This window comes from Mesoplodon mirus, assembly GCF_964341445.2.
Source record: "Mesoplodon mirus genome assembly, chromosome: 12".
NCBI classification, from domain to species: Eukaryota; Metazoa; Chordata; class Mammalia; order Artiodactyla; family Ziphiidae; genus Mesoplodon; species Mesoplodon mirus.
This window is the reverse complement of record NC_138988.1, coordinates 5,414,974-5,426,349: the sequence shown is the minus strand read 5'-3', so window position 1 is coordinate 5,426,349 and position 11,376 is coordinate 5,414,974. Positions and strand designations below refer to the sequence as shown.

The 11,376-nt window shown below is 44.4% G+C and overlaps 1 protein-coding gene across 1 annotated transcript in view; it reads left to right on the top strand.

Moving 5' to 3' along the window:
* Positions 1 to 2,383, top strand: part of SYN2 (synapsin II) — a 177,666-nt gene extending 175,283 nt beyond the window's left edge. The window contains exon 13 of the mRNA XM_082639403.1: positions 1,486 to 2,383. Coding sequence (XP_082495529.1) covers positions 1,486 to 1,621 — 136 coding nt within the window. The 3' untranslated portion in view covers positions 1,622 to 2,383. The remainder of the gene's footprint in view (positions 1 to 1,485) is intronic.
* Positions 2,384 to 11,376: the final 8,993 nt, after the last annotated feature.

Here is an 11,376-nt window from a genome sequence, read left to right as displayed (position 1 = left end):
TCTTCCAGTCCTGTGTGATGGGAGGGCCGTCCCCTGGCCTTGCTCCGCAGCTCTGGCCGAGGGTACATTTCATGTCTCGCCTGCCTCACACCCTCCCCTCAACCCAGTCGTTTTCTGCAGCTGACTTTTTAATCTCGCCTACCTTCTCTTGAGCCAACTCTGGCCCCAGTCTGAGGGCAGACCTGTGGGCTGTCACTGCCTTTGGGCTGAAGCTGTTGAATCGAGCCAGCCTCTGATGACAAGCGGGAGGCTTGTACCTGTGCCCTCGGCCTGTGCATGCCGAGGAGTCGCCGCTCCCAGAGGCCAGCATGTTGGGGCTCTTCCCAGGCCCAGTGAAAGGCAGGGCACCTGTTCAGCCACTGCGGGAGAAGAGACAGGCTCATGCCCCTGAGAAGGGAGTTTCTGGGGCTGTGTCCGAGTTCAGGGGAGGGCTGGGAGCGCTGAGATACCGGGAGAGGAGTTCTGGAGCCAGGAACCAGCAGGAAGGAGACAAGCAGAAGTCAAGAAGGAGAGAAGACGGCCATGGAGACGCCAGACCACGTGTCCTGTCCTGCAGTGTTGGGCCTGGCCTCCCCTCCACCTTCTTGCCTTCACAGTTTTTGTCTCTGACTCACTAGTGTCTCAAGGGAAAAATTGGTCCCTAAAATATGTGCAGTTTGGGTTTTTTCATTAGAAAAGTACCCAGTAACCTTGTGTAGGCCTGATGTATATCTCTGTTGCCCCTGGACACCCTGAAACTCACAGACCTCATATCAGGCTCCTCTGAGGAAGGCTGCAAGGGCGATTATGCCCAAATAGAGTTGTTAGAGTTCGTGCCAAGTCAAAAGGTTCTTTTGGAATCAGAGAAAAAAGCAAAAAAGAAAGAGCCAAAAAGGCCTAGAGATCATTTTACCAGACATCTACATAACACAATTAAGAAACCAAACAAGAAACCGAGTCTCAGAGAGGCACGTGGCTTCCTAAGGTCAAGAGTGAGTGAGAGGCGGGACCAAGACTTTGACCCAGGTCTTCTGATGCTGGCTCCACTACTGGACAGTTGATGAGAAAGAGCACAAGAGTCCACCGGCCCCTGGTTGCTACGTTTCACCCAAGGGGAAGGGTGTGAGATTCCTGGATTAGTTCTTGCCAAGTTGGGGCTCTGAAATTTAGCCTGTGGGCCCTTTAGCATTAAGTGAAAGAAAGAGCCTTGAGCCACCCCTTCTTCTCCTCTTTCCCTTCTCCTTCCTTCTCTTCTCTCTTTCCCCCTTCTCCCTCTCTCCCACGCTGCCTCCATCCTTTCCTGTTTGAGCAGCACGGCAGGTAAAGAAAAGAGCACAGGGACCTCCCAGGGGCCTGCTAGCATGCCCCATGCTGGCTTTCTCCTCTGTCACCCAGTCTCCCTGGGGTGGGAGTGGGCCTTCCGGTCGTGTATCCTCGTGTCACCATCCTTCCCTGCCTCACTGGGAACACCACCCTCTCACGTTCTCTCTGGTTTTTATCTTCAAGCAAGTCGCAGTCCCTGACAAATGCCTTCAGCTTCTCTGAGTCCTCCTTCTTCCGGTCTTCAGCCAATGAGGATGAAGCCAAGGCAGAGACCATCCGGAGCTTGAGGAAGTCCTTTGCCAGCCTCTTTTCAGATTAGCTCTCCAGACACACAGAGGCACCCAGCCCAACCGGGAAAGGCATCCAAGACATTTGCCAACAACAGTCAGCCACACTTGGTGGTGACGTCCCATGACCTTAACGTGTGTGGCCCCCTCCTCTGCTCTGTTGCGCTCAGTGATGTGGTGCGGCTCAGAAAGGACCAGGTGAAGGTCTCAGAGCAGGTGCCTACCCAGCAAGGGGCACCTGACGTCAGAGAGGATAGAGCTGCTTTCCTGTAGTCGTGAGAGCTTCCTTTGAGATCCTCGTTCGCTGTGACTTTAGTGGCCTTATTGTGACAGCACCATCATGTCTTATTCTTCCTTGAAACCCAGCTTCCCTTCACTGAGGACACCTGGTTGCTTAACCGAGCTCAGATGCAGTGCTAAGCATGCCCCCCTGTAGTCAGTGCTACCTGTTTGGGGAGAATATACTTACCCCAACATAACGCTCGGCTCTAAGTGTTAGGGACTCACCCACACCTGGATCCCTTGTCACACCTGTTTAGCTGTTGAAAACACACCTGCCCAGCACACAAGATTCCTCGATTGCTGTGGTAGTGAAGCCCCTGTAGTCTGCTGACTGGAGAGATCAAGGACCTACAGTCCCCCTGCCACCTCCGGCGCCGTTCTCCTGTGTGGGGCGCAGTGATCTTGAGCTCCTCCAAAACTGTGCTGTAGAGAATGCATGCCAGTATGCCAAGTTTTGTGTTCCTCTCCAAATAAATGTTAAGACCTTTGGTGTAATAAAAGCAGCAGCATTAACCAGCATTTGATTCAGCCATGAGGTCTCCCCTAGGCCCCCCTTTTGACTGAGAGAGTGTACCTGAGGCACGCGCGTGTGTGTGCGCGGGAGTATAGGGAAGGGAAAAACCCAGGAAGTGAAGCTGTTTGTGTCGGCGTGTGTGTGACTGTCTTGGCAATGGTTGAGAATACGGCTGTCCTTTAGATGCCCCCCAGGCTGCGCTTCCTGACACCTCCCTGGTAACTCAGCGGTTCTACCAGTTGTACTGAATGTGGAGCCTTTCTAATAAGGATAGCATCCTGGCTTCCGTCGTGGCCCAGTTGGAGCTGCTTGTCTGGCCCATCAGTCTCCTCAGCTAAAACCCACACGGAGGTGCCAATGAGGCAGGATGGGCCTGCTCTCATGAATGAGGTCCGCCAATCCCCCGGCATCCTGAAGTCTGTGAGAGAGGGCGGGTTTCAAGGGATTTCACTGTGGCTTCTTCGTGACTCTTGGTACTCAGGAATATGTTCCCAAAAAACCCACAAATGCTGTGAGAATGCATACCACATCTGCATTGATATTAACATCTTATCTAAATAATTTCCTGCACGTGTTCCCATCCTACTGACAACTCAACAAAATAACACCCATCCTAATGCCGCTGTCTTGCTAACTCCTCACAAGCAGTAGGTGCTGAGAAGTCAGAGAATGAAGTTCTCTGGTGCCAGGATCTCCTTTCCAACTCAGCCCATGCTTCCAGGGTTTGAGGATGTAGACTTGTGCCTTCTTCCTACACTTAAAAAACAGCAAGTAGAACCTCCATTGAGTGACACCTAGTAGGGGCAGCCCTTATCCCACCACAGTGCACATAACTAGGGAACAAACAACTAACAAAACAAAAGCGGGGCAGGCAGGTAATACCTGTGCTCAAGGGAATTGATCTTTATGGTTCCTTCCATTTCCAACCAAGAGGCTACCACTTGTAGTCACTTCTATCCCCCAGTTCCAAATGTTTTCATAAGATGAATTCATTTCATCAAAAAGCATTTATTGAGCATTTAACATGAGCATAAACATTGTGATGGATTCAAGGAAATATTTACTAATATTTCCATAGTGCATACTAATTTCCAGGCACAATCCTAAGTGATCCATATATATGAATTCATTTATTCCTCGCAACAACCCTACATCATAGGCACTATTATTTTTTTATTATTATTATTTTACAAATGAGGAAATGGAAGCAAATCAAGAGTCAATAACTTGCCCAAGGTCACCCAACTGGTATGTGGTGGAGCTGGGATTTGAACCCAAGCAGTGGAGCCCCATGGCCTTGCCTACTTTGCTATATTACTTTTATTTAATCTAGCAGAGGCAACAAGACAATTTTATTAAACTGTGCATAATGTGATAACAAAATTAGAGATGTACACAAAAATTCTTCACGTCCATACCCACCTCCTTCCTTCGCCTTTTCTCCATCCCTTGGCCCCAGGGAAAGGAGGGGTGGGAGAACTTTAGGGTATTTGTCACCAGTGTTGACCCCTTGTCCTAGAACTATGAGTAACATACACAGTGTATCTTATTCTGATCCAATATAACTCTGGTTCTTGAAAAATTACTCATTCTTCCACATGTGATGTCAGACCAAAAGCCACAAGTGGCTTATTTAGAAAATGAGTCAGCCTGGAACTGCTGGGGTGTCAAAAGGGGGAGGCATTTACCATAGGTCATGCAGCTTCCTAGTCCAAAGGACACATGGATTCTATCCAACCCTTAGTAATGGGGTGGAGCCAGAGGTGGGGGAGTTCCATTCAGAAACAGCACTCTTGGTATATAAAAAGATGGCCCCAGAGACTGGGAAATTTGCTACTCCCAACAGTCAATAAATAGCTGATGAATACCATGATAAAAGATTTTCTAAAGCTGGGATCTGCAAAGGTTGGAGAGAGTCCTCTATAGCTCTTGAAACCTTTGATCTGTCAGCCACTTCTGACCACTGTGCAACCATCACTGCAGCTGATGGGGATTCCCTACCCACATCCTCACCCCAGATGAATAGAGATAGACACCTTATCCCTGCCATCATCAAATCCCCATCTCCTTGGGTCAAAATGAATTCAGTTTGCTTATCATTTATCTGTTCATAACTCTTTATTGTACACTTACTAAGCTCAATAAATTCTGTGGGACGAATATAAAAATGAATTAAGCAAGGATTCTGACCTCACAAAGTTTACAGCCAGTAAGGGAGGTAGCATGTAAACAGATATAAAGTAGAAAGTGCTGAGTGTCATAAGGCAAATGCAGTCAAAATGCTAGTTTGGAAAGATGTGAAGCTTGATAGGATTGGTGAGGATGTGAGAAACAGAACTTCTATGCATTGCAAGTGGGAACGTTTGTCGGTACTGGCATTTCAGTGGACAATTTGGCAGTACCTAATACACAAACCCTATGACTCAGCAATTCCATTTCTAGACGTTCATTCTGGAGAATCTCTTGTACAAGTACTCAAGGAGGCAACTAAAAGAATGTTAGTCACAGCATTGTTAGTGAAAAATGGAAACAACCACTGTCTCTCGTGGAGGAATTAAAATATAAATTGGTTTATTCATACATTGGAGTACTACATAAGAGTTAAAGAAATAAGCAAAAGTATTTGAGGAATTCAGATAAGATATGGAAGTTAAAATGGAAAAGATAAGCCAAGTAAGTGAAAAATGGACAACAGCCGTACATGTGGTTGGAGTGGAGCATCCTTCTAGCTGGGCAGTCGGAGAAGGTGGCATCCACTGGGGAGCTGTGAGCAGCCCACAGGATCGGGAGGCCTGCCAGCTTCAGGGAATGGGGTGAGTGCACAGAATTCAGTCACTGAATTTTTCAGCTGGAAGTTTCATCTAGTTCTATCCTCTTCGTTTTACAGATGAGAAAACCCAGATAACTCAAGGAGCTTGCCAAGGTCAGGAAGGAAGTTAGTAATAGAAGCAAATGAGGCTTAGTCCCAGGTGTCTGATGGGCAGGCCTTTCGGACACTGTCCTTGGTGAGATAAGTGAATGGCTTGCATTTCCAGGGGCCCCCAGGGAGGGCGGAGCTCATGGGAACATTTCCCGGAGACTGGGAACAAATGGGAGAGTCGGTGTGGGGCAGCAGCAGTTCTGAGTTTAAATGCCTGCTTTGCTCATTGTTAGCTAATTGACTTCGATTATAAGTTCTTTAGCTTTTCTGTGTCTCGGTTTTCTCATCTATGAGAACAATACTATCTTTCTGAGGAGGTTAAGAGTTAAATTAACTAATTCACCTAAAGTCTGTTTCTAACAGTGGTTGGCATGTGAGAGGATCACAAGATGTCCCCTCCATCTCAAAAAGACAACAGCAGTGTAAGCTCCAAACCCGCTTGGCCGTGACTCCTCCGAGAGTGAGAGTGGCTACACAAATGCCAATCATGCCTTTCTTCCTCTCCTGTAACCAGGTGGGCCTCAAGGGCAATTTCAGCCCATCTGATTCCTTTTCCTAGGGCTATGGCTCTTTCAGCTTGAGTTGGTTAAATTGAGTTGAGGGTAGACACCTGGGGAGGCAAATGCTGCTGCCTAAACATCCTACTAGCAATGAACACAAACACGCCAAAAACCACTGCAGCTACAGAAATGACGACACAAACCCCATATGACTCTAACGGACTAATTTTTAAACACTCATACCATATGATCATTCCTACAGTGGTGTGGTTTCCTTCAACCAATTCCTTTGGGAGGCTAAACATTTATTCCAACAAACCTGCTGCTTATGTTCAGAAAATAATTGCCCTCAGATCTGTAGCCCTCAAATTTGAATTTCTATAATTCTTGGAAGATCAAGTGTTCTTTACCTTGGGATCTAGAAATTCCCATGCAAACTGTTCTGTGCATTGTGCATTTTGGCAGGTCCTCAATACACACACACAAAAGATTAAGAATCATTGCTTTAGAGAGTGAATTTTGATTTTTAAAAAACACTTAAAATTCTTTTGGAGTCAGCTCTAATGATTAAGCTAGATAATAGGTAAGGTTCAAAACAGTGTGACTATAAATTAATGAGATAATATTGTGTGGCTTGTAAGCTGGTTCTGAAGGAAATTAATCCCAGAAAAGGAGTCTCATATGTTTTGAGTAGTTTCTCTTTGAAATAAATGTCAAGCCCCATCAAGATTATTGATTCTGAAAGAGAGAAGATACATTTCAACAGGCAAATTCTGTTGTTTGTTTAAAATAATTTTCTTACTGTCTAATTCTCAAGTCACAGACTACATTCAGAATAATGTTCTCTTCTTCAAATAATTGTCATCATTCTCCCTTACATTTGTGTAGTATTTTACAGTTTATATAGCACCTCGTAATTTAAAGGCACTTTACAGTTTATAAAGCACTGATTCATCTCTCCATTTGTTAGATTCTGACAATAGCCCCCTGAGCCTAACTAACCCTCATTATAAGTGACTTCTGAGTGTCTGAGCTTTGGGCTCATACTTGAGTAGTACTCTTCTTCCTACAAATCTCCTTGGACTTCAAAGCCTGTTGGTTATAAACAGGTGGGAAAATAATGCAATTCTTCATTTCCTCTGGTAGACCCTCCTCTTATTCAACACCCTCTCACTGTCTGAGAACTTGCTTTCCATCTTGGCTATTGATATAGTCACACACACACACACACGCATATTTGTGCTTGTCCACTGGTCTATATTTTCAGGAGTCTTTTCTTCTCTTGTTTCATGGTCTGTACTCCCCAGCATGTCACTTTGTCAGGGAAATACAGGAGAGACGGGAAGAGGGAACATCAGAGAGCTGTTTCAGGGACCCCAACCCACATGTAAACAAATGCTCCCCAGGGAACACCAACTCCCTGGGCATTTTCATCCTCCTGCATATGCACACACATCTCTTTTGATGAGAATTCCCACCGTTCAGCTAACTCCTCTAGGCAGCTCACAGCAGAAAGCCACAGCCATCCCAGTGGATCAGGTTAAGTGGCAGCCTAACCAACCCTAGTTGCTCTAGATCCAGTTCTTGGGGAAGAGAGATTAGCCCTATCAGATTACTGATGGGACAACCAGATTTGGACCTCTTGGATCCATTCTGGAGCCCATCAGTAGTGACAGAGAATTGCAAGAGTAGGCCCAAAGGGTCCCTGTGGGCAGCTCAGACAAGCCAGACCTATCAACACTCTGAAGACCCTCAGACCATCCCAGAGGCCTGAGTGGCTTGGCAAGTGGACTGGAATGACATTTGGGCTGCTTATTGGTCTTTGGAGTCTCACCGGGCTAATACAGTACAACATTTGGGATCTAAAGATACTTTTAATTTGAATATTTGATACCAAAACAGTGAATGTCTCAATATATTTCAATATAATATTAGTAGGAAGAGGTCAGTAGATTATTTCTTCTTAAAGACTTCTTATTCCTTTATTCTGTCCCCACAGCAATTATTCCGGATTAGGGCTTTTATTCACACCTTATTGTGACAGCTCCCTAATTGGGCTTCCTAGCTTCAATCTCTTGCCTATTTCTGCCAATTTTCTTTTAAAAAATCTCTGATCATCAAAAATCTTTCAGTGGATCTCCAGGCTTACAGAAGTAGATCCCAAACTTTTTACCTTGGTATTTAAGGCCCCCTAGAGTCTAGCCTCACTTTACCAGGGAGGCAGTATGTCTAATGGTTAGGTATTTGGGCTTTGGGGTCAGACAAACCTGGTTCTACTGCTTGTTAGCTGTGACCTTGGGCAAATGACTATATACTTCTCTAAACCTTAGTTTCCTTACTAGCAACTATTGTAATTGTAATACTTCATACGTTTGTTGCGAGAAATAAAGGAGAGAATGCATGGAAAGTGCTGTGTGCGGGTACCTCAAATATATACAGAAGATCCTAATAAATTTTATTTATCATCATTACTTTCCAACCTTAACTTTCCCTATTTAGTTGCAGCTAAGCCAGTATGAAATTCACTGTCCTTGCTTGTTTTCTTGCTCCACACATATGCTCACTTTATCATTTTCAGCTGTCCTCAGCCCCTTAAAAATTCCTCCTTAAACTCATTACTCATTCAAATTATGCATAACCTTCAAGGCCCTGCTGAAATATCACCTAGTTTTTGAAGCACTTTCTGCCCATCTTGGTAGTCCCCCATGATTGCTCTTTCTCCTCTAAACTCTTACCAAACACACATTGCCTCTACTACTTACATAAATTTTTTGCAAGTTCGCACAATTCTATTAAAATGTGTACATCTATTTTGTCTCTTTGTTCTTTTTCAAATCCTGAACTCTTGTTGGTGACTTTTATATTGAATTACTTTCTTCAGCTTTTTTTCCTACCAAAGTCAATGTTTTGGGCTATTCTGAACCCCCCATTTTTTTCCCGAACATTTTATTATGAAAAACTTTATAACTACACAGAAAGTTGAAGTAACTGGAAGTGAACATCCATATACTCACTACCTATATTCTACAATTAACACTGTATTATGCTTGCTTTATCCCATATCTATCCATCCCTCTATGCATTCAACAATGCATGAGATTCAAAAAAATCTTATGTTTTTAACGCATTTCACAGTAAGTAGCAGACATCAGTGCACTTCACAAATCATGATACAAATTAATTCCGGGCTTCCCTGGTGGCGCAGTGGTTGAGAGTCTGCCTGCCGATGCAGGGGACACGAGTTCGTGCCCTGGTCCGGGAGGATCCCACATGCCGCGGAGCAGCTGGGCCCATGAGCCATGGCCACTGAGCCTGTGCGTCTCTCCGCAATGGGAGAGGCCACAACAGTGAGAGGCCCGCATACCGCAAAAAAAAAAAAAAAAAAAAAAATTAGTTCCATCTGGTAAGGACTTTGAGGATGATTTAATTTATCCACTGATTTTATAGATGAAAAAACTAAAAGCCCTAAGATACTAAGCAATTAGTCTAACATTGGTCAATTGATCAACAGACATACACTGATCATCTACAATGTGCCTGGTATTCTGCTAGGGAATATAGTGATGAGTGAAACAGATAAAGGCTCTGCCATCATGGAGCTTGCAGCTTCATGGGGGAAGGTAGGTGTTGAATAGGTTGTTACAAATGGTTAACTAATGAAGTACACGGGGATCCAACTAGGTGGTGGGTTAGAAAAAGGATTCTGAGAGGAGTCATTACTTACTCTTCTGATCTTCAGACCCTCACTGTTACTGATTTCCAAAGGTTTTCATGTATAATAATGCTGTACTCTTTTTTTTTCCTATATGAATAAGTGACTATAGTGTAAAATTATTCTAAAAATAAGAGACATCTCACAAATTCCTCCAGAAGAGATCAGATGCTATAGGCAGTTGAAAGTGAAGCCTCCGTGGAAGAAAAGACTCTCAGGACCATGGAGATGTCAGCCTGAGCCCACTCAGTAAAGCTACAAAGTAGAAACATTGGCCTCTCGGGAACTACAGCAGAGATGCTCAGGTCAGACTGCAGGAAGCATATGAACCCAGGCAAAGGAATCCTAGACTCTCAGGAAGGCCCATATAGGGTGGGATCAAAGAATTACAGATATAAGGATTTCAGAGTGGCCTCCTGAGCTGGACTTGGTACCTATTTCTAGAGTTGTAACTTCCTAGTAGACTATGTGTGAGTGAAACATGACTTTTCCTTAGGAAATTTCTAGAAGTTCCTCTCCTATTGAATGGTTTATGGATTTCAGTTTCTCTTCATGTTTGTTCTGTTGGGATCTATTTTACTGTTCTAAGGTAAAGAAATGGGTCCATGGTTGGTCTCAAGACAAGGGAGTAGGTCAGAGATTTCTCAAGGCTTGATGTCTCATATTTAGACTTCTGAAGCCAGTTTGGCCCTAAGCTAAGTTCATAGATTAACTGAGGACATTCCCGACAGGATCCTTTTCCCTAAAACTGCCATTTCAAAGGACATCATTATATCTGGAGGGACTTGCTTTCTTGTCTTTTCTTTCTTGTTTCTTTTTTAAAATTTATCTTATATTTGTAAGTAGACCATTTGTAGATAGCTCTAAAAACTTGCTGAGTGAATGGTTGTCATCAACAGGGAGGACCGTGAGTACTTTGTATTATCGTTCCCCATTATTATTTATTAGTGTCCCTTTACCCCAGGGTCATCTCTGAATTCCTTGAATGGAACGCCCAGTGTCTAAAAAACCAGTTTATCGCTGCTCTAGTCCAACCCTGCTATCTAGTCTACAACATCTCTGATGATTGTTCACCCAGCCTGTCTTCAAATATAAGATTTTAGACTTCCTGTTTAGCTGAATCTGAGCTAAGGTCATATTATAACCATCATCAAAATGAAGAAGTAGAAGCTGCTTAAATCAAGATCCCCCTGGGATGTACAGGTCAGGAACTGTCAACCAACAGTCAGGGTGTATGTGGGCCAAAGCACTCAGAGCGACAAGGGGTGGCTGCAATGTCCACCTCTGGGTCAGAGCCAACTGCCTCCAGCCCAGGGAAGGCAGGCAGGAGGAGTTCCACAAGCGGGTACCTTGGAAAATGGGGTTGGGCTCTTTGGCAGTATTTTACTCCTTACAATTGTTTTAAGCCTCAGGGCCATTGGCTGTTGGAAGTATCCGTTTAATTAAAACATTCACCCTAAGTGACTGGATCAATCTAATGAAAGGTTGCAAAGACTAAGCATAGAGAAGATTAAAAATGTGTTTCATATTGTCATTTTGTCACTAACGCCCTCTCAGGTCCCTCCTGTTACGAAGTTCAAGGCTTCAATAGATGGGATCTTCCAGGATCACAAAATACATGTATTTTTCCTTCTGGAAAAGGGAGCTTCTTAACAACCAATAAGCATTTAGAGATGGCAGTGTGGCAAGAGGGATTCCTCATGCCAGGTTCCACATCCAAATGGACTGAGGAAAAGTACTGTGTGACAAGTAATCATGGATGAGCACAAATGGGAAGCTTGACTTCCTAAGCCAGAGTTCCCACTTCTGCCCCTGAGTTAGGTGTTATGGTCTAGCAAACACCTGACAAACCCTCAAAG